This window comes from Hyla sarda, chromosome 1 (assembly GCF_029499605.1).
Source record: "Hyla sarda isolate aHylSar1 chromosome 1, aHylSar1.hap1, whole genome shotgun sequence".
Lineage (NCBI taxonomy): Eukaryota > Metazoa > Chordata > Amphibia > Anura > Hylidae > Hyla > Hyla sarda.
This window is the reverse complement of record NC_079189.1, coordinates 615,850,349-615,876,781: the sequence shown is the minus strand read 5'-3', so window position 1 is coordinate 615,876,781 and position 26,433 is coordinate 615,850,349. Positions and strand designations below refer to the sequence as shown.

General features: G+C 47.5%; 3 protein-coding genes across 9 annotated transcripts in view; 2 read left to right on the top strand and 1 right to left on the bottom strand.

The window, feature by feature from the left end:
• The window catches only part of LOC130299116 (oocyte zinc finger protein XlCOF7.1-like), a 42,846-nt gene extending 34,945 nt beyond the window's left edge, over window positions 1–7,901 (bottom strand). The window contains exon 1 of one of the 4 annotated variants that reach the window (XM_056551395.1): window positions 7,779–7,901. The gene's annotated coding sequence lies outside the window, so the exon portion shown is untranslated. The other 3 variants (XM_056551401.1, XM_056551397.1, XM_056551396.1) reach the window with 3 other exon arrangements.
• A 4,063-nt stretch (window positions 7,902–11,964) lies between these two features.
• LOC130298968 (gastrula zinc finger protein XlCGF66.1-like) lies at window positions 11,965–24,415 on the top strand. 4 transcript variants are annotated; one of them, XR_008850192.1, is made up of 6 exons: window positions 11,965–12,109; window positions 15,048–15,227; window positions 16,191–16,317; window positions 16,401–16,559; window positions 23,107–23,162; window positions 24,025–24,163. XR_008850192.1 is itself a non-coding variant. In XM_056551382.1 (5 exons), the coding sequence occupies exons 1-4, from the start codon at window positions 12,032–12,034 to the stop codon at window positions 23,139–23,141; spliced, it is 420 nt and encodes a 139-aa protein (XP_056407357.1). In that variant the 5' UTR covers window positions 11,965–12,031; the 3' UTR covers window positions 23,142–23,162; window positions 24,025–24,163. The 4 variants fall into 4 exon arrangements, 3 of the variants coding, with proteins under 3 accessions (XP_056407357.1, XP_056407356.1, XP_056407358.1); XM_056551382.1 differs by lacking the exon at window positions 16,401–16,559; XM_056551381.1 differs by lacking the exons at window positions 16,401–16,559; window positions 23,107–23,162 and having other exon boundaries at window positions 24,025–24,415.
• LOC130309750 (oocyte zinc finger protein XlCOF22-like) lies at window positions 24,267–26,150 on the top strand (the record flags this gene model as incomplete). The annotated part of the gene is made up of 1 exon (XM_056552348.1): window positions 24,267–26,150. A coding segment is annotated over one exon (1,032 nt), but the record flags the coding sequence as incomplete, so codon positions are not given.
• Between the last annotated feature and the right edge of the window lie 283 nt (window positions 26,151–26,433).

Sequence of the window (26,433 nt, the reverse complement as noted above, 5' to 3'; positions counted from 1 at the left end):
CCAACTCGGATCCCACCCATCTCTTGGACGCGTGACCGTGAAAGAGGTCTAGGAATCTCACCAGAGTGGCTGCAACATAATAGGCCTGACTGTCCGGGACCGCCAGGCCCCCCGCCTGCTTACTTCTCATTAAGACTTGCCTGGCTATCCTTGATGGCCTGTTTGCCCAGATAAAGTCCCTAAACAGCTTGTTTATCTTTTTAAAGAATGCGGGGGGGAGGGTGACAGGCACAGTCTGGAATAGGTAGAGGAGTCTCGGGAGAACATTCATTTTAAGGATGTTCGCTCTACCCAACCACGAAAAGGTATCCCTCGTCCATCTCCGCAAGTCCCCCTCAATCGTAGACAGCAAAGGCTGAAAGTTAAGGGCGTAACAGTCCGATAGATTCGCGGGCACCTGGACACCCAGATAGGTAATGGATGTGGAGGACCATCTGAAAGGGTGGGCTTCCTTAAGTCGAGTCACCAACTCCTCAGGGAGGGTCACATTGAGGGCAACACTTTTGGTCAGGTTGATTTTATGGTTACTAAAGTGAGAGTACGTCTCTATGGTCTGCAATATAGCTGGCAGGGAGACCAGAGGGTCCGCGACGTAAAGGAGCAAATCATCCGCGAACGCAGAGCAGGTGTGACTCTCCACCCCCTGTCGAAACCCAGTAATCGCAGGGTTCGATCTTAGGGCAATCAGCAGATGTTCCATGCACAGAACATAAAGCAAGGGGGAGAGAGGGCACCCCTGTCTCGTGCCGTTCCGGATTGGAATGGGAGATGAAAGGGAGCCGTTAATTCGCACCCTCGCCTGGGGGCTATTATATAGGGCCAAGATTCGTCCCAGCATTGAAGGGCCCAGTCCTATCTGCACGAGGACAGCATTCATGAACCCCCAGTCCACCCTGTCAAATGCCTTTTCGGCGTCAAGTGACAGCAACATTAATGATTGGCTAGATGTCTTGGCCTGGTGTATGATAGAGTATGCTCTGACAGTTTTGTCCCTGGTTTCCCTCGATTTAACAAAGCCAGATTGGTCAGGGTGGACTAGGGGACCAAGAACAGTGGTCAGGCGATTCGCCAACAGCTTGGCAAATAGTTTGGTGTCAACGTTCAACAAGGAGATGGGGCGGTAGCTGGCACATAAATTGGGGTCCTTGCCCTCCTTAGGTATCACTGCAATATGGGCATTCAGGGCGTCTCGCGGGAAATTAGATTTGAGGGAGATAGCATTGAACGCCCCGTGCAGGAGGGGGAGCAGGTCATCCCCCAGGGACTTGTAAAACTTGGCCGTGAATCCATCTGGACCGGGGCTTTTCCCCGATGACTGGTTCTTAATCACCGTGGCCAGCTCCTCCTCCCCAAACGGGGCCTCCAAGAGCTCAACGTCCTCCTCAGACAGTCTGGGGAGGGATGTATCGGTAATATAGTCAGTCAGGCAGAGGTGGGGTGAGGTCGATGTTAGGGTGTCGGCGGGCGATGGGAGATTATAGAGATTGGTATAATAAGACTCAAATGCGGCAAGGATATCCTTCGTAAGGAAGGACCTCCCAGTCTGGGACGTGGTGATTGACGGGATATAGAGCGCAGCTCTCTTGTCTCTCAGTGCCCTGGCCAGGAATCTCCCAGGTTTGTTTCCCCACTCATAGAAAGTCTTCGAGCAGTGCTGTCGGTAGTATTTGTAACCATCGTTAAGGAGGGTACAGATGTCGTGGCGGGTTTTGATGAGGGCACGTAAAGAGGATTACTGTAGAGACCGCTTGTGTTGTGCCTCCAGGGAAGACAATGTTTCTAGAAGACGCCGCAGTCTCTCCGATCTCTCCTTTTTGAGGCGGGAGCCATGTCTGATCAGCACACCCCGCAACACACATTTAAGTGCTTCCCATTGGGTGGGGAGTGGCGTATCATCAGAAACGTGATCAGTTCTGAAATGTGCTATGGTGGTTTTGAGATCGGACAGACAGAGCGTATCAAGAAGTAGAGATTCGTTTAATCTCCAGTTATATTGCGGTCTGGTGAGGGTGGGGAAGAATATTGTGCAGTGGACCAGTGCGTGGTCAGACAGGAATAAGTTCCCAATTTGAGACGATGTCACTCTGGGTAAGTAAAAGTGAGGGAGGAATATGTAGTCCAGTCGGCTGTAAATGTTGTGGGGGCTAGAGTAGTATGTATAGTCTCGATCAGTGGCGTGCTGGAGCCTCCACACATCGCACAGCTGCATGGAGTGCAAAAGTTTCCTGAGTGTACTAAGTTGTCTATAGGAGACAGCAGAGCGCTGCGCGGAAGCGTCCAGCAGGGGTTGTATAGCTAAATTCAAGTCGCCCCCAATATCAACATGCCCTGTGTGAATGAGGACAATTCCTCTAGCGTACGTGTGAGGAATGAGATTTGCAGTGAGTTAGGGGCATAAATCGTCGCTACAGTCACCACCTGCTCCAAAACCGTCCCCTTAACAAACAGAAATCTGGCTTCAGGGTCGGTTCTGACGTCCAGGACCGAGAAGGGTAGGGAACGATGGAAACCAATCGAAACCCCCTTCGAGCGAGACTCAGAGTTTGTACTATGGAACCAGGTGGTGAAGTATCGACCCAGGCGATCTGGCATATGGCCTGTCTTAAAGTGAGTCTCCTGGAGACATAAAATTTTTGTGTGGTTTTTGTGTAAGTGGTATAGAATTTGGGACCTCTTTTCCGGGGTATTAAAACCCTGGACATTTAAAGTGGTTACCTTAACGTCCGACATGATGCTCGTAGTCACTGAGTCCGGAGGAGGGGGTTCGGAGTGCAGGGGTCAGCGGCAAGTCCCAAGTCCTAGATCGGGGGGCAAAAAGACACACAAGGGAAATAGAGAAAGTTAGGAAAAGGAAAAATAAATAAAAACACAAGATCTGTAAAAGAAAAAGCAAGTGTACTTGCAAATAAATCTACCTGCAGCACTAGACGTCTGCATATCTGGTGTATGTAAACTACACCTACCCTAGTGGGGGGAAGGGTACGATGTGAAAGTATCAGAGCAAGTTCTATAAACGCCCAACGAAATCAGGAAATAACTAGAACTATCGGCTGGGTCCGTCAATCCCAGGCCTCTACAACTGCTAAACAAAGGCGGCGGCAGTTTGTGATACCACCGCCTAAACTCAAGATAAGGGGGGAGCAGCAGCAGCTCGTAGGAGAAATGCTACTGATGGGGAGGTGGGGGTGTGGGGGGGAGGGGAAATGGAGGAGAGGGCAGGGGGAGAGGTGTAGGGGGGAGGGGGCAAGAAGAGGAAGGAGTGGGGGGGGGAGAGGGAATGGTGAAGAGGGCGGGGGGAAGGAATAGGTGGTAGAGAGGGAGGGGGGGGGGAAGGAAGAGGTGATGGAGAGGGTGGGGTGGAGGAAGAGGTGGTAGAGAGGGAGGGGGGGGGTAGGAAGAGGTGATTGAGAGGAAGGGGGGGGGGGAAGGGAGAGTGGGTGGGAACTAGATTATGACAGGAGTATAGTCATTGATAGGGCCGGCAGAAAATCAGGTGGCCCACTGGAGGGTATACAAGCGGTCAACAGCAGGCTCGGAGACAGTATTGATCGTTGATGCGAAACTTAATCACAGTTCCATTCAATCACAGTTCCATTCCCCTCGACTCCGATCTGGTAGGCCGGCGTCTCTGAGGGAGCGGTTCCCCATCAGCCAGGCGCCGGTTCTGGGGGCGTTGTAAAGGTCTCAAGGTTGGGGGGGGGCATAAGGGTCCCTCAGGTAGGCGATCCATTCAGGTAGCGCCAAAGGTGGGAGTCCCAATGCAGTCAGGAAGGAAGAGAGGTCTCCCGGGTGACGTAAGGAGGCTGTCTGGTTTCCAGAGGTGGCATATAAGGCAAACGGGAATCCCCATCTATACGGGATGTTACGTTCCTGCAGGTGTCTCAGCAACGGGCGTAGTAGGGCCCTCTGCCTCAGTGTGCGGCGGGACAGGTCAGGATAAATTTGTAGGATAGCTCCATCAAAGTCTATGTCCCCTTGTAGGCGCACTTTCTGCATGAGTTGCTCCTTTATTGTGTATTTGTGGATACGGCAGATAACGTCTCGCGGTCGAGAAGGGTCCGTGCTGGGAGCCCTAAGAGCCCGATGGACTCTGTCAATTTCAATATGAGTAGTTGGTGGGTGTCCCAGTATCAGGTTGAAAATCCCGGTAACCGTGGCATGCAGGTCAGGCGTTCTGGTAGCCTCAGGAAGGCCCCGTATACGAACATTATTTCTCCGGTTTCTGTTCTCAATGTCGTCTAAGTGATCCGCAAAGGCGTGGTGTGTGGAAGTTTGAGCATTCAGAGCAGTTTGCATGTCCTTTAGTGAGACAGTAACAGAGTCTTTAAAGTCCTCCAGAGCTCTAATCCTACCCTGCATGTCGGCTACATCGCGTTTAACAGGTTGCAAGTCCTGGCGCCAGGCAAATTTGAGATCTGAAGCCAACGCAGACATATCTGCTTTCGTGGGTAGCAGTGCCAGCAGTGCTTGTAATTCGGGGTGCCCCTTAAGGAGAGCCACCGCTTGGGCAGGTGGTGGGAGGGTGGAAGCAATATTCATGTACTCCGGGGAGCCAGCAGGCACTTGACGAGACCCCTGGCCCTGCATACCTTGTCCCCTCTGTGGAGGCCCTTCAGAGGCCAGGTCCCCAGTCATGGCAGTCAGATTATGGGCCAGGGAGGGCGACAGCCAGGTTGGGGATGCAGTGGGAGATCCCTGGATAAAGTGGGGGTCATCCTGGGTAGGCAGATCATGCGCCCCTTCTCCTTCTGGAGGGTTGAGAGGGGAGGATGGTGAGGGGGGTCCCTCTTGGCTTCTGAATATGGAGGGGATGCTAGGGGATGGAGAGGGAGCCCTGCATCCCTCCATGGCAGTAGAGAGCATAGGAGACAGGGCCTGGGGTGGTGGCGTGCTCAGGACCCCTCCAGCACTCACCTCCGTCCAAGATGTTCGGGACGCAGCTCCAGCGTGGGTCCCCGGCTGCCCGCAGGCATCCTCTATGAGGCAGTCCATGAGGTGCGTTTGTGAAGTACATTGCGCATCTCCACGCGTCTCTTCCGGCAGTTGCCGTGTCACCCGGAGCCCGGTCTCCACAGTCCCCGGTGGCAGCGGAGGTTGTGTGGGGCCGCGAGGGGCTCTGGTCGGTAAGTCCAGTAGTGCCGGGAGCGGGGTCCCATGCGGCGCCGCTCCGGTCCCCGCTGTGCGTTGCCTCGTGGCTGGAGGGGAGTGGGCGGGAGTAGTAGAGCCCTGCTGGTCCCGCGCCATCTTGGACTGGGCCGGCATCTTCTGCGGTGGCTCCTGCAGGTCTCTCAGTGGGCCGAAGAAGTTCCGGATCGGGGTCCCTGTGTGCTTGGGTGTCTTGGCGGAGTGTCCCCTCTTTCCTGATCTCCTGCCGACCATTTATAGTGGCGATATCCCCCAATATGACGGCCTGGGTGACGGAGCTCTGTACCTCAGCGTCTTGCTCGTACCATAGCAGGACACGCCCCCCATGATCTGTACTTTTTATTGATACCATATTTACTTATATAAAACTTTTAATACTTTTTTAATAAATTTTTTGGGGAATAAAATTGTCATACAAAAGCAGCTATTTTGAACTTTTTTTTTACATTCACGCCGTTCACCGTACGGTATCATTAACATTTCATTTTAATAGTTGGGATATTTACGCACACGGCGATAACAAATATGTATATAAAAAAAAATTTGGGGGTGTGAAATAGGGAAAATGGGACAATTTACGTTTTTATTGGGGGAGGGGGTTTTTCCAATTTTTTTCACTTTTTTTATTTTTTATTTTTTTACACTTTTTATGTCCCCATAGGGGACTATCTATAGCAATCCTTTGATTGCTAATACTGATCAGTGTTATGTATAGGACATAGCACTGATCAGTATTATCGGGCATCTTCTGCTCTGGTCTGCTCGATCTCACATCAGAGCAGAAGACCCCGGGAGACGGCCGGAGCCAGGTGAGGGGACCCCCGGCCGCCATGCTGGATGATCGGATCGCCACAGCAGCGCCGCGGGCGATCCGATCATCCAAAGTACCGCACTGTCGCAGATGCCGTGATCTGTATTGATCACGGCATCTGAGGGGTTAATGGCGGACATCTGTGTGATTGCGGATGTCGGCCATTATGGGCGGATCCCTGGCTGCTATCAGCAGCCGGGACCTGCCGCGCATGACGCGAACATCGCTCCGATGCTCGAGGTTTTGCATAGGACGTAAATGTACGTCCTGGTGTGTTAAGTACCAGCTCACTAAGACGTACATTTACCTCCTGCGTCGTTAAGGGGTTAAAGTCCTATACAAGTCAATGGGAAATATATGTTACTGCATAACTTCCAAACGGCTGGAGATATTTCCATAATACTTGGTCACATGTTACTTATATGTCCAATTAAAATATAGGACAGTTAATTTAACCCTTAACTACCCCCATTTGTGAGGGTCGGGGTTTTGTGTAAAGTCCCATGCAAATCAATGGGAAATGTATGTTCCCCCATAACTTCTGTACGGCTGGAGATATTTCAGTAATACCTGGTCACATGTTACTTATATGTCATATAAAAAGATATGATAGTTAAATTAACCCTTACCTACACCCTTATATAAAAGATGGGTTTTTGTTTCAAGTTCCATTTAAGTATATGGGACTTCCAGCACCTTACTCCACAAGCTCCGCATCTCCTGGTGAATGTGTCAGTCCGGCTTGCAAGCCACACCCCATCTCACAAAGACTGGACGGTGTATGAGGTCGGGATATGAGGTCGAGATAGGACGACGGGATAGGACGACAAGATAGGAGGACGGTATAGGAGGTCGGGATAGGAAGACGGGATAGGAAGTTGGGAAATGAAGTCGGGATAGGAGGTCGGGATAGGAGGACGGGATAGGAGGACGGGATAGGAGGACGGGAAAGGACGACAAGATAGGAGGTCGGGATAGGAAGAAGGGATAGGAAGACGGGATAGGAGGTCGGGATAGGAAGAAGGGATAGGAAGACGGGATAGGAAGACGGGATAGGAGGTCGGGATAGGAAGAAGGGATAGGAGGTCGGGATAGGAAGAAGGGATAGGAAGACGGGATAGGAGGTCGGGATAGGAAGTTGGGAAATGAAGTCGGGATAGGAGGACGGGATAGGAGGTCGGGATAGGAGGACGGGATAGGAGGACGGGATAGGAGGACGGGATAGGAGGTTGGGATAGGAGGACGGGATAGGACGACAAGATAGGAGGTCGGGATAGGAAGAAGGGATAGGAAGACGGGATAGGAGGTCGGGATAAGAAGAAGGGATAGGAGGTCGGGATAGGAAGAAGGGATAGGAGATCGGGATAAGAAGAAGGGATAGGAGGACGGGATAGGAAGAAGGGATAGGAGGACGGGATAGGAGGTCGGGATAGGAGGTCGGGATAGGAGGACGGGATAGGAGGACGGGATAGGAGGTCGGGATAGGAGGTCGGGATAGGAGGACGGGATAGGAGGTCGGGATAGGAGGACGGGATAGGAGGTCAGGATAGGAGGTCGGGATAGGAGGACGGGATATGAAGTCAAAATCCTCTCCAACAAAGATTAGGAAGAAAAAAGCGGCAACGCCGGGTACTCAGCTAGTCTAATACTAACAACCACAAAAAATACAAGAAAATAAAAAATAATCCCCAAAGGAGAAATCACAGGACGGAGGGGATCGGCCTCTATATGGAGGAGGCGGGGCATGGGTCATACCAGTGTGCGGGGAGGGGGTGGAGTATACCATCTGTGCTGTTGGTGGGATCTGAGAGCACACACATACCTGGATCTGCAGAGAAGCATCTGGTTTCCTAATTTATTTTATATGTTACAGGACCTGCGATGATGTCAAAATCATGTGATCAGTCACATGGAGGAGAGAGGAGGAGTCACATGATCAGGGGCGGCTGCTCTAGACTCATCTGCTCCGTGCACTCCATTGACATCATCACAGGTCCTTTACCGCAATCTCTTCTCTCCTGCACTGCTCAGCCCCGCCCACTCCTGTCACATGATCCTCCCCACAGGTCCTTCAGCCTCAGTCACATCTATACTGCTAAACTTTGCCCCCAAATGTAGTGGTCACATGATTGTGACATCATCACAGGTCCTACACCTCCAGCATGTAGCAGATACAGAGCAGGTCCTGGTGGGGCAGTCACTGCTGTTGTGTTGTGTGTGGAGATCTCTCAGAGCAGCAGCCCCTGATCATGTGACTCCTCCTCCTCCATGTGACTGATCACATGACGGTGACATCATCGCAGGTCCTGTAAGCACACGGCTCCTCTACAGATACAGGTATGTGTGTGCGGTCACCATCAGATCAGGATTATTGGGGATGATTATTATTAACCCCTTAAGGACACGATGTATATTTACATTCTGTGCCCCATATGGGACTTTGAGGTGAGCTCAGGAGCTATAAGCAGCCAGCACTCACCACTAATGACGCTCATCGCCGTTAAAGACTTACTCTGCTCCCCAGCGTCCGGAACTATTATCCAGAACTTGCCGTCACTCCCCCTCCCATAGACTTGCATTGAAGGGGCGGGGTGTGAAGTCACGAGGGGGCGGGGTGACCACAGAAGTCCGCACCCAGCGTTCGGAACTAATAGTTCCGATTGTTGGGCAGCGGAGTAACCCTTTAACCCTTAAGATCCACCCCGTGATCAAAGTCGAATGCAGGATCTAAAATGAGTAAAATGCAGTTGTTGGGGGCGGAGTCTAGATCAGCTGAGATGACGGCCGGAGGGCCCCTTACCATGCTCTGTGCTCAGATCGGTGCTCTAAGTATACAGACACCTCCACAGCCTGTATAAGCCGAGCACCGATAACACTGATCACTATGGCAGAGCGTTATTCATGGTTTGTAATAGAAGCCCCTCCCCTAATAAGTTTATATCCCATTTTTGTAATAAAATAATGTAGGTGGGCGTGGCTTAGACATGGCGCTGTGCGGTTGTTTTTCTAGGGAGCGCCGTGCCGACCAGCCGACCTGATTTCCGGCCTATACTGCCCCCCAGGGGATGTCTGGATGGTAAAGGACTGCAGGTCCCTTCTCTGCTCGGAGCCCCTCTGTTCATTCCCCTTTGTTACCACAAACATGTTCCATATGAAAAGGGTCTATAAGATCGGTTCCTGGAGGGACAACATCCACGTCAGGATTCAAACTCCCGACATAGTGTGGTACCAACCCCGGAGACCAGATTGGCTTTCTGCCCGGATTCTCGACAATCGCGTAACATTCCGGGACAATAATTCCCAGTGTGACGCGGATCCATTCACCTATGATCCCACCAACGCTTTATGTGAATCCGAGTACGAAAAGCGCAGAGAAGTGTCATGTGACCGCGTCAATAACTGAGGAGGACAATGTGGTAAACGCTGTTATATTACAGGACAGATGTCAGCGCCGTTTACCCAATATGACCGTTATATCCAGTGATCAAGTCCTGATGAAAGTCATCGCCCGACCGTCTCCCGTAACTCCAGGATTATGATCGTGCTCTGTATCCTGGTGAGATAGAGGACATTGAGGGGGAGTGGAGACGCCTTCCGAAACCGGGAAATAGTCATTAACCCTGACTTGGCATTTCTTCTAGATCATAAGCCCAGCCGTACGGCCCCAATGGTCATCCGTAATGATGATGTCACCGTGGACATTAGGGCTTCACAACGTGCGATTACAATATAATAAACAAATAGTGAAACCCCCAATTTCATGTCCAATCTCTTCATTTCACTTCTATCCCCCCCAATTCATGTTAAAGGGGTACTCCAGCCCTAAGACATCTTATCCCTTATCCAAAGAATAGGGGATAAGATGTCTGACTGCGGTGGTCCCGCCGCTGGGGACCCCTGCAATCTTGCATTCGGTACCCGCCTCTTTGAGCTGCATGCCGCGCTGCCAGCTCACAAACTGCCGGGTGCCGACCACGGGGCCGGAGTATCGTTACGTCACGATTCCCCCCCCCCCCCCCCCCCCGTGTGAAGTCACTCCCACCCCCGCTATGCAAGTCTATGGGAGGGGGCGTGACTCACGCACCCTCCCATAGACTTGCATAGCGGGGGCGGGGCGTGATGTCACACAGGGGGCGGAGTCGTGATGTCACGATACTCCGGCCCCCTCACATAGATTTAGACAGAAGCATAGCAGGGGCGGGGCATTCACACCCTCTCCCATAGACTTGCATAGTGGGGGCGGGGCATGATGTCACATGGGGGCGGAGTCATGACGTCACAATACTCCGGCCCTGTGGTTGGCACCCGGCAGTTTGTGAGCTGGCAGCGCGGCGTGCAGCTCAAAGAGGTGGGTGCTGAATGCAAGATTGCTGGGGTCCACCGCGGTCAGACATGTCTTATGGCCGGAGTACCCCTTTAACCCCTAATGTCACATCTCCCCCCCCCCATGTCACGCCCCCATATCACACCCCCATGTCACATGTCCCTTGTGTCTTATAGGACTTACAGGACTTCCTGGCTCAATCAGCCAATTACTGGCCTGACACATGACACTGCTGCGGCCTCTGATTGGCTGAGTGGGGAAGGTCCTGAAGCCAGCTGGTTGGTGGTAGCACAGAGAAGGTAACAGGACGAGGAGAACGGGATCTGCGGCATACCTACGGGGATCGGGGCCATGTAAGAATCAGGCTTTTTAACCCCTTAAAGACCAAGCCCATTTTAACCTTAAGGAGCTTGGCCAATTTTATTTTTGCCTTTTCGTTTTTTCCTCCTCTCCTTCTAAAATCCATTACTCCTTTATATTTCCATCTACAGACCCATATAAGGGCTTGTTTTTTGCGTGACCAATTGCACTTTGTAATGAATCCTCTCATTTTACCATAAAATGTACGGCGAACCCCCAAATTTTGCACATTTTGGAGGGTTTTGTTTTCACGCTGTACACTTTATGGTAAAAATGACACATGTTCTTTATTCTGTGGGTCAATACGATTAAAATGATACCCATGACTAGATACTTTTATATTTTTGTACCGCTTAAAAAAAATCTAAAACTTTTTGTACAGAATCAGTAATCTAAAATCGCCCTATTTTGACCACCTATAACTTTTTCATTTTTCTGTATATAGGGGGCGGTATGAGGGCTCATTTTTTGCGCCGTCATCTGTACTTTTTATCGATACCACATTTGAATATATAAAACCTTTAGATAATTTTTTAAAAGCTGCATTTTTGTATTTTTTTTTTTTTTTTTTACGTTTACGACATTCACCGTACGGGATCATTATAGATCGGACATTTACGCATGCGGCGTTACCAAATATGTTTACGCTTTTTGGGGGTAAAATGGGAAAAACAGACCATTTTTATTTTTATTGGGGGAGGGGATTTTTCACTTTTTTTTTACTTTTTATTTTTACATTTTTCAACTTTTTTTTTAAACACTTTTTATGTCCCCATCGGGGACTATCTATAGCAATCATTTGCTTGTGAATACTGATCAGTGTTATGTATAGGACATAGCACTGATCAGTATTATCGGTCATCTTCTGCTCTGGTCTGCTCGATCTCAGACCAGAGCAGGGTCGGGAGACGGCCGCCATGCTGGATGATCGGATCACCACGGCAGCGATCCGATCAACCATTCAAAGTACCGCACTGCCGCAGATGCCGTGATCTGTATTGATCACGGCATCTGAGGGGTTAATGGCGGACATCCGCAGCCTCAGAGATTAGGAGAAATGGATTCACAATGTCTTCAGCAGAGCAGGGAGAGCGACCTCAGAAGACCTGGAGGACCAGAGCGCCACCACTGGACGGGAGAGGGGAGTGCGCTCTAGTCTCTTATTTTACAGCCCTCGGACAATGGATTTTGTTTTATAGAGAAATCTGAAAACTCCTATAATGTCTCCTCAGATGTTTCCCCAGATTATCTCCAGGAAATGGATTTTATTTCTCCATAGAATCTGGTGCGGTTTATCATCGTCTCCTCTTCTTCCCTTCAGGTTTCTCCAATCCAGGATCCTCTGCTGATATCTTCTATATAAGAGAATTCTCCTGGATGACCCATCAACCATGGAGAGAGACAGGAACAAGATGGCCGACAGGATCATAAACCTCACCCTACAGATACTCTTCCGGCTTACTGGAGAGGTGAGGGATTCTGGGAGTGATGTCACATGACCTCATTCTTATCTATGTAATAACAGATGGATATTACCGGAGAGGTGAGGGATTCTGGGAGTGATGTCACATGACCTCATTCTTATCTATGTAATAACAGATGGATATGACTGGAGAGGTGAGGGATTCTGGGAGTGATGTCACATGACCTCATTCTTATCTGTAATAACAGATGGATATGACTGGAGAGGTGAGGGATTCTGGGAGTGATGTCACATGACCTCATTCTTATCTATGTAATAACAGATGGATATGACAGGAGAGGTGAGGGATTCTGGGAGTGATGTCACATGACCTCATTCTTATCTATGTAATAACAGATGGATATGACTGGAGAGGTGAGGGATTCTGGGAGTGATGTCACATGACCTCATTCTAATCTATGTAATAACAGATGGATATGACTGGAGAGGTGAGGGATGCTGGGAGTGGTGTCACATGACCTCATTCTTATCTATGTAATAACAGATGGATATGACTGGAGAGGTTAGGGATTCTGGGAGTGATGTCACATGACCTCATTCTTATCTATGTAATAACAGATGGATATGACTGGAGAGGTGAGGGATTCTGGGAATGATGTCACATGACCTCATTCTTATCTATGTAATAACAGATGGATATGACTGGAGAGGCGAGGGATTCTGGGAGTGATGTCACATGACCTCATTCTTATCTATGTAATAACAGATGGATATGACTGGAGAGGTGAGGGATTCTGGGAATGATGTCACATGACCTCATTCTTATCTATGTAATAACAGATGGATATGACTGGAGAGGTGAGGGATTCTGGGAATGATGTCACATGACCTCATTCTTGTCTATGTAATAACAGATGGATATGACTGGAGAGGTGAGGGATTCTGGGAGTGATGTCACATGACCTCATTCTTGTCTATGTAATAACAGATGGATATGACTGGAGAGGTGAGGGATTCTGGGAGTGATGTCACATGATCTCATTCTTATCTATGTAATAACAGATGGATATGACTGGAGAGGTGAGGAATTCTGGGAGTGATGTCACATGACCTCATTCTTATCTATGTAATAACAGATGGATATGACTTGAGAGGTGAGGGATTCTGGGAGTGATGTCACATGACCTCATTCTTATCTATGTAATAACAGATGGATATGACTGGAGAGGTGAGGGATTCTGGGAGTGATGTCACATGATCTCATTCTTATCTATGTAATAACAGATGGATATGACTGGAGAGGTGAGGGATTCTGGGAGTGATGTCACATGACCTCATTCTTATCTATGTAATAACAGATGGATATGACTGGAGAGGTGAGGGATTCTGGGAGTGATGTCACATGACCTCATTCTTATCTATGTAATAACAGATGGATATGACTGGAGAGGTGAGGGATTCTGGGAGTGATGTCACATGACCTCATTCTTATCTATGTAATAACAGATGGATATGAGTGGAGAGGTGAGGGATTCTGGGAGTGATGTCACATGACCTCATTCTTATCTATGTAATAACAGATGGATATGACTTGAGAGGTGAGGGATTCTGGGAGTGATGTCACATGACCTCATTCTTATCTATGTAATAACAGATGGATATGACTGGAGAGTTGAGGGATTCTGGGAGTGATGTCACATGACCTCATTCTTATCTATGTAATAACAGATGGATATGACTGGAGAGGTGAGGGATTCTGGGAGTGATGTCACATGACCTCATTCTTATCTATGTAATAACAGATGGATATGACTGGAGAGGTGAGGGATTCTGGGAGTGATGTCACATGACCTCATTCTTATCTATGTAATAACAGATGGATATGACTGGAGAGGTGAGGGATTCTGGGAGTGATGTCACATGACCTCATTCTTATCTATGTAATAACAGATGGATATGACTGGAAAGGTGAGGGATGCTGGGAGTGGTGTCACATGACCTCATTCTTATCTATGTAATAACAGATGGATATGACTGGAGAGGTGAGGGATTCTGGGAGTGATGTCACATGACCTCATTCTTATCTATGTAATAACAGATGGATATGACTGGAGAGGTGAGGGATTCTGGGAGTGATGTCACATGATCTCATTCTTATCTATGTAATAACAGATGGATATGACTGGAGAGGTGAGGGATTCTGGGAGTGATGTCACATGACCTCATTCTTATCTATGTAATAACAGATGGATATTACTGGAGAGGTGAGGGATTCTGGGAGTGATGTCACATGACCTCATTCTTATCTATGTAATAACAGATGGATATGACTGGAGAGGTGAGGGATTCTGGGAGTGATGTCACATGACCTCATTCTTATCTATGTAATAACAGATGGATATGACTGGAGAGGTGAGGGATGCTGGGAGTGGTGTCACATGACCTCATTCTTATCTATGTAATAACAGATGGATATGACTGGAGAGGTTAGGGATTCTGGGAGTGATGTCACGTGACCTCATTCTTATCTATGGAATAACAGATGGATATGACTGGAGAGGTGAGGGATTCTGGGAGTGATGTCACATGACCTCATTCTTATCTATGTAATAACAGATGGATATGACTGGAGAGGTGAGGGATTCTGGGAATGATGTCACATGACCTCATTCTTATCTATGTAATAACAGATGGATATGACTGGAGAGGTGAGGGATTCTGGGAGTGATGTCACATGACCTCATTCTTGTCTATGTAATAACAGATGGATATGACTGGAGAGGTGAGGGATTCTGGGAGTGATGTCACATGACCTCATTCTTATCTATGTAATAACAGATGGATATGACTGGAGAGGTGAGGGATTCTGGGAGTGATGTCACATGACCTCATTCTTATCTATGTAATAACAGATGGATATGACTGGAGAGGTGAGGGATTCTGGGAATGTATGTAGTGATATTAATGTGTCTCTCAATACACAGGATTACACAGTAGTGAAGAAGTCCTCTAGTGGACGCTGTCGGGCCCCTGTGTGTGAAGGATGGGGAAGAACCCTGAGCCCAAACCCGGGGCCCCCACCTCACTCCCTGATACATGAGGAAATGGATGAAAAGAAGATCCTAGAACTCATCAACAAGATGATGGAGCTGCTGACTGGAGAGGTGACCCTGCTGGGACATTATACAGTAATGGAGGGGTCTGGTGATGACTGGAGAGGTGACACTGCTGGGATATTATACAGTAATGGAGGGGTCTGGTGATGACTGGAGAGGTGACACTGCTGGGACATTATACAGTAATGGAGGGGTCTGGTGATGACTGGAGAGGTGACACTGCTGGGACATTATACAGTAATGGAGGGGTCTGGTGATGACTGGAGAGGTGACACTGCTGGGACATTATACAGTAATGGAGGGGTCTGGTGATGACTGGAGAGGTGACACTGCTGGGACATTATACAGTAATGGAGGGGTCTGGTGATGACTAGAGAGGTGACACTGCTGGGACATTATACAGTAATGGGGGGGGTATGGTGATGACTGGAGAGGTGACACTGCTGGGACATTATACAGTAATGGAGGGGTCTGGTGATGACTGGAGAGGTGACACTGCTGGGACATTATACAGTAATGGAGGGGTCTGGTGATGACTGGAGAGGTGACACTGCTGGGACATTATACAGTAATGGGGGGGTCTGGTGATGACTGGAGAGGTGACCCTGCTGGGACATTATACAGTAATGGAGGGGTCTGGTGATGACTAGAGAGGTGACACTGCTGGGACATTATACAGTAATGGAGGGGTCTGGTGATGACTAGAGAGGTGACCCTGCTGGGACATTATACAGTAATGGAGGGGTCTGGTGATGACTAGAGAGGTGACACTGCTGGGACATTATACAGTAATGGAGGGGTCTGGTGATGACTGGAGAGGTGACACTGCTGGGACATTATACAGTAATGGAGGGGTCTGGTGATGACTGGACAGGTGACACTGCTGGGACATTATACAGTAATGGAGGGGTCTGGTGATGACTGGAGAGGTGACACTGCTGGGAATGCTGGGACATTATACAGTAACACCACTGGAGGGGTCGGGGTGATGACTGTATCATTGTGTGTCAGGTTCCTATAAGGTGTCAGGACGTGGCGGTCTATTTCTCCATGGAGGAGTGGGAGTATGTAGAAGGACACAAGGATCAGTACAAGGATCAGGTCATGATGGAGGATCAGCAGCCCCTCACATCACCAGGTAATAGACATGACTATATACACACGTCCTCTCATTATTTGTATGTAAAGAATGAATTCAGTCTCTGTACGTGTTCCCTACAGTCAGTTCCAGTAAGAGAACAGCACCAGAGAGGTGTCCCCGTCCTCTTTAAGAGCAAAATATGGAGGATATAGATCTTATCTATATTAATGCTACAGACATAAAGGAAGAAGAGACAGATGTAAGCTTTGATGAGCAGTATAGGGAGGACATTCCCACAGGTATCCACCCCGCAGGAGTTTGCAGCTGGTATAAGCATACAGCAGGAGGTGGCTGACTGAAATAGTAGTAGTTAGCGTACAGCAGGAGGTGGTGGTAGTTCTGTTTAATCAGTGGCATCTGGCACATGAGGTTTAAAGTCCTCAATAATCCATGCCTGCTTCGGGGTGACCACGCCACCTGCAGGGGTGAACACTCACTCTGAAGCTTCTCTGGGTTCATGGTGTCTGTCAGAGAAAGGGCACTACTGAGGTAGGTCGGGTTGTTCATGTGGTGTGTCACATTCCAATAATGACGTTTGATGTCACAGGGGAATACCGGATGCACAAACTTGGTCATCATGTGCTCCAGGGTGAAGATGCTGCTGCTCCTTCCTCTTGCAGGGGTAGTTCTGGCAGAGGGAGTAGAGTGTTTATTTAGCAGAGAGCGGAGACTGGGCCCCAATGTGGCAGGTGTTTGGTGCTTGAAAGTCGTGGCAAACTGGCTGCGTAGGTTCTCCTTATAGATCTCCAATTTAGCCTCCTTCTGAGAAGGTAAGAAAAGTTCCCCCCATTTTGGCCTTAAATGGGCACTGTCAGATACGAAAACTTTTGCTATGTTATAAAACATGTATAACCAATATTTTTTGCAATTGCTTTCATTAGAAAACTTTCAGTATTTCAACTGCCCCCCCTGCCTGCTTGGTAGGGATCGACCGATATCGTTTTTTTAGGGCCGATACCAATCGGTGGAGGTTAGGGCCGATAGCCGATAACTTATACCGATATTCCGGTATAAGTTATCAGCTGTTTATCCACCCGCAACACCGCTGCAGATCATTGATTTAAAGTGGGCGCTTTAAATCAATGAACTGCAGTGGCTTATGCGGTGCCATAGGCCGCCGCCACCACCCGCTTCTCTCCCCCTGCCTGTCCGGGGGTCCTGAGTCCTATCACGCCACCACTCCCCCCACTGCCGCACCACGACCGACCCCCCGGCCCCATTGCCTCCCCCATCCCCGGTTTTATAATTACCTGTTCCTGGGGCCCGGGATCCACTCTACATCTGACTCCGGTGGCGTCCTCCTGAGCTGTCACTGTGCGCACTGGCGGGGACGTCACGTCGCGCACGTCACGTCACTCGTCATTGCGCACAGCGTAACGCATGACGCAGCAGGAGCCAGAAGTAGCGTGGTCCCCGGAAACAGGTAATTATAAAACCGGGGATGGGGGAGGCAATGGAGCCGGGGCGGTGCGGTGGGGGTCCGGTGGGTCGGGGGGGCGGTGCGGGGGGGTGGGGCAGTGCGGGGTGCGGGGCATTATCAGCTTATCGGCAAGGTAATTGCCGATACTGATAATGCCCAAAATCGTGATTATCAGTCGATCCCTACTGCTTGGACACATACTAGTCCTGCTGTGTCCATGCGTCATGGACATACTTCCTTGATTGACATCTGTGAGCGCAGGACTCCTCCCACTGTCAGCTTGTGTCCCGCTACTGTCAGTGAGGACAAGCTGGGAGTTGTAGTTTTGCTAATGCTAGGGGAGATGTGAGCAGACAGCATACTGAGGGAGGGGGTGGAGACCTGCACAGTGAGGCCACGCCCCCTCCCTTTGAGAGGAATTCAGACTAGTGAGCTAAATTAAAAGTGTAATAAAAAAATTAATAAAGGTGCTAGACGCATAAAAAATAGATGTACATGGTCAGGATTAGGTACTGAGTGATATATTTTAAAAAAACTTTTTTGTTGGATCTGACGGGTACACTTTAAACCGAGGGTCTAAGAGTGTTGCTATTCAGTAGTCATTTCTTACCGTAACTGGTTAATGACCAAGGATGTATACACATATCCTTGTGCTGTTATCAGTGTATGGTGCGGGCTTCCGACTCGAGCCCGTGCCATACCGGTCGGCCCTGCTGATTCTTGTATCTGAGGGCCGGCGTTAATATCCGATACGCGGCCAGCCATTAACCCTTTAGATCGCCGCTGTCAAAGCTGACTGCGGCGTTTGAAGGGACCTGTATACACTCCCTGGTGGTCTAGTGGGCGGATCGCCCCCCGTAGCGTGATCGCTGGGGTAGGGGCAGGGTGGGGTTGGAGTGATCCCCTGCTTAGGTAGCCAGAGGGCTTACCTCCCCGTTCCTGTGCCGGCTGCGGCTCTGAGAATGATAGAGTCTGGCATAACCAGGCTTTATCATTCGAGTGCAGAGCACAAAGATCAATGTGGTTCTATGGAATCACATTGATCTGTATGAGGAATCTAATGATTCCTCCTAAAAGTCCCCTAAGGGGACTAAAAGTGTAAAAAAAAAAAAAAAAAAACACACGTTAACCCCCTTCCTTATTAAAAGTTTTAAACACCCCCCTTTTCCCAAATTCCATATAAAAAAAATAAAAACATAATAAAAATAAACATATATAACCGTGTGCGTAAATGTCCGAAATATAAAAATATAACGTATATTAAACCGCACGGTCAATGGCGTATACGTAAAAAAATACTAAACTCCAAAATTGCATATTTTTGGTCACTTTGTATACTCTAAAATTTTTTTTATAAAAACCGTTAAAAAAGGCCCATCTAACAACAATCATGACGGCGCACAAAATGAGTCCTCATACTGCCCCGTATATGGAAAAATAAAAAAGTTATAGGGGTCAGAGTAGGACGTTTTAAACCTACTAATTTTCGTGCATAAAGTTATAACTTTTTTTTTAACAGAAGTAAAACATAATCAAACCTATATAAGTAGGGTATCATTTTAATTGTATGGACCCACAGAATAAAGATAAGGTGTCATTTTTACCAAAAAGTTCACTGCGTAGAAACCGAAGCCCCTAAAAAAATGTATTATTTTTTTTTCACTTTAGCCCCACAAATATTTTTTTGTCGGGTTTCGCCGTAGATTTTGTGGTAAAATTATTGATGTTATTACAAATTAAAATCGGTGGCGCAAAAAAAAAGCCCTCATATGGGTCTGTTGGTGGAAAATTGAAAGTGTTATGGTTTTCAGAAGGTGAGGAGGAAAAAACGTAAGTGCAATAATGAAAAAGCCTGTGGTCCTTAAGGGGTTAAAGCTTACAATATGCCTGTCACTGCGCATGCAAGAAAGCTTCCAGCTAGCCATCCTCGCCAGATTTTTTGAGGGTCCAGCTTGTTCTGCCTTCATCCCGTACTGCCTAGTTTGGTCATGGTCCTTGTCATCATCAGTGTCACCTTGCGAAGGGTTCATGTCCCTTATCCCTTCCACAGAGTCCATTGTTTAATCCTCCTGCTCAGGTCTCACTGAGGAGGAGGATCTGGCAGCCAGATGGGAACTCTCCTCCATTCCGCCTCCTTCAATCATCACCATTAGTATTTTCTCTAAAAGAAATATCAGCAGCATTACAACACTAGATACGCAGTTGTACTTGTTGACAAACCTGGTATACTCGTCGAAAGACCTGAGCACACGACAGGGGCCCCTGATTAGCTGTCCCCCGGCTGAAAGTCACACTGGCTGGAAAAATCGTCAGTCTGCTGCAGTAGAATGTCTGTCACCGCTTCGTGCTAGTGGTACAGACATGGTACAGGCAGTGTGGAGATAGACCATTTTGGCGCTGTAGGTAAAGGAAGGCAAGTTTAAAAGTGAAGATGTCATGGATTTTGTCAAGGGTTCAAAAAAAATGCTCTGTTTTGGGAGTAGCAACAGCTTTTTAGTCAAAAATAGTCAATAAAATGAGGATTTGGGGATCAATGTTTGTGTATGTGTAGGCCTGGTTGAAACTACCAGTAGGAATGGTGATGATGGACAAGAGGGGCTGGTCAATTTAAATGCACATGATAAGATTGTTCCGGCGATAAACAAGCTCGCGTGTGGCTATGTAGATGGAAAATAATAACCAGCGATTTTTGGGACGACTGTTATTGTGCACAATGGAATTGGAAATGGTTTAAAGTGATTCATGAAAGTCACACTGGCCCGAAAAATCGTCTGATGAATTAGGGTGTCTGTCAGCGATTTGCGCCGCCGGTACAGGTGGTCCAACATGTGTAAAGTCGAGTTCCACCCTGTTGGAACGTTGTAAATGAGGCATTGTGGAGGTAGACCATTTTGGCGCTATAGGTAAAGGAAGGCACGTTTAAAAGCATAGGAATGGTGGAACTCTACCCCTTGGAAGGTGTTCATGGAGGAAGACCCACATGAGGAGGAGGATAGGTGGGTGGTATCAGCAGGTTAATGTTATTGGCGCAACCATGGAGTTGTCACTACAATTTCCTGGCCTCATTGCGGTGGAGCCTCATTCTGTTGGATGTTGACCCAGTGAGCCGTAAAAGACATGTATTGGCCCTGGTCGTAGTTATTACATCATACCGAGGACACATGCACTGTTCTGCAAACAGACAACAAACTGCATAGACTGGAACATCCTCTCCATCACATGATTGTGTAAAGCGGGGGCGGCTTTCTTGAGGACTAGATAAGCGCCACCTGGGCTGGGCACACTCCATCAATTGCCTGAAGGCCATGGAGACAACAAGATGGTATGAGAGCGCCTGCTCCACCAACAGCTTGGCCAGGTGTGAATTGCGGCCCATACAACATGGTGACGAGAAGAATGCTGTTATCTGGAGGACATAGATTCCCTAATAGAGAACTGACAGGATCGGGGAGGAGACGACACTGATGAGGACAAGACAGAGAATGTGCTGCCTGGCGATGAGGCCTGACTGATAGACAGTGGGGAGGGATCTGGAGGAGCAGCAGTACCAGCAGCAGCATGTTGTCGGGCGTCTAGACTGTCCCAGATGGCCTTGTGGTGACGCTCCATATGTTCACGTAGAGATGCAGTTCCTATACTCGGACCCTGGCCGTGGCTTACTCTCTGTTTGCAGAGACGTCATATTGCCACGTTATCTGCATCTGGTAAAGTAGAAAAGAATTTCCAAACAGCAGAATACTGGACAGGGACCGCACCACCTGACTGTGCCTCCTGACCGCACCACCTGACTGTGCCTCCTGACTGCACCACCTGACTGTGCCACCTGACTGCACCACCTGACTGTGCCACCTGACCGCACCACCTGACTGTGCCTCCTGACTGCACCACCTGACTGTGCCACCTCACTGCACCACCTGACCGTGCCACAACTCCTCCATGTGGCTAGTGCTAGCCTTCTGCGTAGCAGTGAGAGGGGGGGGGGACAAAGACAGAGATAAGGAAACACAGCGTCTAGGATGGACATTTCCACTGCACCATGTGACTGTAGACAAGGAGTAATCCACTGACAGGTGTCTCACCGTCATATTGTCAGAGTCCTCTGCCTCCTCCTCAGAATACTTATGACTCATCCAGCCCAGAAAAGCTGGATGATCCATTGAAACCACATAAACTCTGGCAGGCAGTGAGAACTTGGGATTGCTGATGTGGCTGCTGATACTACTACCACCAGGCACCTGGCTGCTGTTGCTGCTTCCTGTACTGGTGATGGTACTGCTACCAACATTTTTACTGGCAGAAGACACGGAAGGGGTCTTCTGTCCTCTACCCCTTCCAACAATTCCTTTACCAAACAAAGTTTTGGAGGTTAGTTTTCTTACAACCAGGTAGGTATAAGGCAAGTTTGATTGATCCAAAAATGCAAACGTACAGTCGCTTTAAAAGGATAATAGATGCTTTTTAGTGTGCTGCTATGTCCCAAATAGGAAGATATAATATGTGTATGAGGAAACCAAAATATCTATGAACACTGTATTAACAGGGCAGAGCCCTGTCACTTGTACATCCTTTTTACTTTGTTGCTATTTAACATCTAGGAAGATATTATGTTACATACAGTGTCTTTATAAGGCTTATGCATTTTAAAGGGGTACTCCACTGGAAATATTTTTTTTTTTAAATCAACTGGTGCCAGAAAGTTAAACAGATTTGTAAATTACTTCTATTTAAAAATCGTAATTCTTCCAGTACTTATCAGCAGCTGTATACTACAGAGGAAGTTTTTTTCTTTTTGAATTTCCTTTCTGTCTGACCACAGTGCTCTCTTCTGACACCTGAAGATTTTAGGCATGACCAAGCTGTTTTTGCCGCGAAACGTTTCCTGTCTTCCCCACGAACCCCACTGTACCTGGATCACTATATGGATTGTCTATGGATCTGAAATAAACCACTGGAAGGGTGAGTGCTGCGCTGTGATTCTTTTTTTCTTACTCTGACCATTTTAGGAACTGTCCTGAGTAGAAGCAAATCCCCATAGAAAACCTATGACCGTTCCTAAAATGGACAGAGGTGTCAGCAGAGAGCACTGTGGTCAGACAGAAAGGAAATTAAAAATGAAAAGAACTTCCTGTGGAGCTGATAAGTACTGGAAGGATTAAGATTTTTAAATAGAAGTAATTTACAAATCTGTTTAACTTTCTGGCACCAGTTGATTTAGAAAAAATGTTTTCCAAGGGGAGTAACCATTAATTGTCCGCTGCTATGTTACAACCTGTAGATATACTGTTGTCGCAATTAATCCCTGTAGATATGAGTAAAGGCGCTATGCTGTGTTTATGACGTTTTTCATATGTATTTCTATCATACAGGTCTGCCACAGTACAGCTTTACTCTGCTTGAATGACTGAAAAGAAGAAGCCTTGTGGTATATAGAGTGGTAGGGGTACATACATGGGAACAAGGATAGATTGACAGAGGGAAGGAGACTGGGAACAAGGAGGGGCTATATACAGTGAGGGAATTAGACATTACAGGCGACTATAGACAGTGATCATTGGGTTTGTTGTGTAGTGTTAGGGACATGCTGGACTATGTAGTGCCATCAGTGTTGTTGAGACAGAACACATGGTAGAATGATAAGATTGTTCCAATATGTCATATTCCGGAGAAGATTTACGTGTATATAAAACCTTTTAATAAGCAATTATTAGCAGTGACCCTTAGCTGCTGAATACAGGCAGGTGCCACCAGGTATAGAGGGGGTAGGAGTCTCGAGTAAAAACCTTATGGGTGATTCGAGCCCCTCCTTACCTGGTGGCTCTTGGCTGCATTCATCAGCTGAGGTCCGCTGCTAGTAGCTGACCCGGGGCATTCTCTGATGCTGGCTATTAACCACTTAGATGCTGCTGTCAAAGCTTAGATCAGAATTTATACAGCCTTAGTAAGCGTCATTGGTGGTGCAGTGTTCCGAATCGGCTTCTCGCGAAGCGGTCACGCGGTTCCGATCAATTATTATGTGAGCCCGAAGCTGACTATGGTCGGCTCTAATGGGTCAGTGCAGTACATACGTACTGCGCTGATCTGTATAAGCAATCCAATGACTGCTCATAGAAGTCCCATACAACACAGAGAATAAAGGGTGTTATTACAAAGTAAGATTGGTCCCGCAAAGCACAAGCTCTCACACTGCTCTATAGGTGGGAGAGGAGGAAAAAAATGAAAATGCTAAATTTCCTGAGTTGTTAAGGGGTTAATACTGATAATAAAATCTGTTTTATTCTCTGCAGATTCTTGTAGCAGGAGATCAGAGGAGAATCTTATATCTTCAGATTATAAAGCAGATGATGATATCACACAAGATACATATGAAGAACATTCCATTATCCCAGATACACCCTCAGCCCTTCACAGCCAAGATCTGTCATCTCATCCTTATATACAGGTCCTGTCTTCTCAGTCATCACAGGATGTTGGGCAAAATAATAGTAATAGTCGAAGTGTTGGACATCGAAGAGATTGTACAAGGTAGAAGCCATATTCATGTCCAGAATGTGGGAAATGTTTTACTGAGAAATCAAATCTTGTTCAACATCGAAGAACTCACACAGGAGAGAAACCATTTTCATGTTTAGAGTGTGGGAAATGTTTTACTCAGAAATCGCATCTCGTTCAACATAAAAGAGTTCACACGGGAGAGAAACCCTTTGCATGTGCAGTGTGTGGGAAATGTTTTACTGACAAATCACATCTTGTAAAACATCAAAGAATTCACACAGGGGAGAAGCCATTTTCATGTGGAGAGTGTGGGAAATGTTTTAATGACAAATCGCATCTTGTTCATCATCAAAGAATTCACACAGGAGAGAAGCCATTTTCATGTTCAGAATGTGGAAAATGTTTTACTGAGAAATCAACTCTTGTTCAACATGGAAGAACTCACACAGGAGAAAAGCCATTTTCATGCTTAGAATGTGGGAAATGTTTTGCTCAAAAATCAAATCTTGCTCAACATAAGAGAACTCACACAGGAGAGAAGCCATTTGTGTGTTCAGAGTGTGGGAAATGTTTTCGTAACAAATCACTACTTGTTCAACATCAAAAAATTCACACAGGGGGGATGCAATTTCCATACTTAGAAAGTGCAGAATATTTTACTGAGAAATCACATCTTGTTCAACATCAAAGAACTCACACAGGGGAAACGCCATTTTCGTGCTCAGAATGTGGACATTTTTTTACAAAGAAATCATCTCTCGTTCAACATCGAAGAACTCACACAGGAGAGAAGCCGTTTTGGTGTTCAGAATGTGGGAAATGTTTTGCTCAGCAATCAAGTCTTGTTAAGCATAAAAGAACCCACACAGGGGAGAAGCCATTTTCATGTGCAGAGTGTGGAAAACGTTTTACTCAGCAATCAGATCTTGTCAAGCATAAAAGAACTCACACAGGAGAGAAGCCATTTTCTTGTTCAGAATGTGGGAAATGTTTCGCTGGGAAAACAACACTTCTTAAACATTTGAGAATTCACACGGGAGAGAAGTCAATTCAGAGCAGTAAATGATGCAGATAACACATCTATATATTCACCATGTACATAGGATATCTGACATTTATACATATATCATATACTGCATCTCCAAACTTGTTACCAATTGTTAATAAACGATTTATTTTAGAACGTAGTCACCGATCCGGCGATGTCATCACTAGAGTTTACATGGTAGGAAAAGATGAACCAAAATAACGCACATTCGTAGGAGGAAAAAGGGATTGTCCCAAAGCCAGAAAGAGGACTCTATATACCCACTATAAATAGTCATGGTATCCCCTATTTTACCTGTAAGTCAAGCTGTGGACTCCAATAAGCTAATGGATCCCAAAAAAAAAAGAAAGTGGAGCCACTCCAAAAAGTGCAATAAAAATAATTATATATTCACAAGTATACAAAGTATATGATGAAAAGCCAATACCTCAATAGGTCACAAGTATATTTTGTGAATAAAGGGTAAGTGCCCGACTACAAGTATAATGCTATTGAGAAGCAATAAGTTGGTATTATGGCCTGAACTATAGGCTCTAATAATGCCGAGACGATGCAACAATAAAAAGCCATATACATGAGCCCAAATACGATACTGACCAGAGGAAAAAGTGCAAGTGCAAATTGAGGAGAGTAGAGACAGCTGCGGGCTCCGGGATAGCGTCACCCCAAAACGCGTTTCGGCACGTTCAGCCTTCGTCCGGGAGCGAGACGCTCCCGGACGAAGGCTGAACGTGACGAAACGCGCTTTGGGGTGACGCTATCCCGGATCCTAGAGGCGCTATCCCGGATCCTAGACCCCTCTTATATATATAGAGAGCAATCCAATCAGATTCCACATATCAATACACCTTAAACATTAACAATAAAGTGCCGCCAACCTTACATGTGTCTTCATTCTTTACGCTAAAGTCTCTACTGCAGGAGCTTGTATTGCCTGGGGAGTACAAGGGGAACCCCCCTACTGGAAGAGGCTGAAGTGTGGGAGCCTGAGTGGTAGGGGCAGCAGGGTCCCTCTCCAGCGAGGGCTCATTGTGGCCCAGGGTAAGGGAGGCTGGGCAGAGTGCAGGCGGGAAAAGCGACCGGCTTACCTGCTGGTTGCCGTAATCATCACCTTCAGCCGCGCCGCCTTGTCCCCACACCAGAAGAGAGCCGG

Bases quoted from the DNA above. Each gene is read 5' to 3' on its own strand.
- LOC130298968 (XM_056551381.1), top strand. From the start codon at position 12,032: ATGGAGAGAGACAGGAACAAGATGGCCGACAGGATCATAAACCTCACC. The intron at 12,110-15,047 runs GTGAGGGATTCT...CTCAATACACAG, and splicing joins TCTTCCGGCTTACTGGAGAG to GATTACACAGTAGTGAAGAA. The intron at 16,318-24,024 runs GTAATAGACATG...TATTCTCTGCAG, and splicing joins GCAGCCCCTCACATCACCAG to ATTCTTGTAGCAGGAGATCA.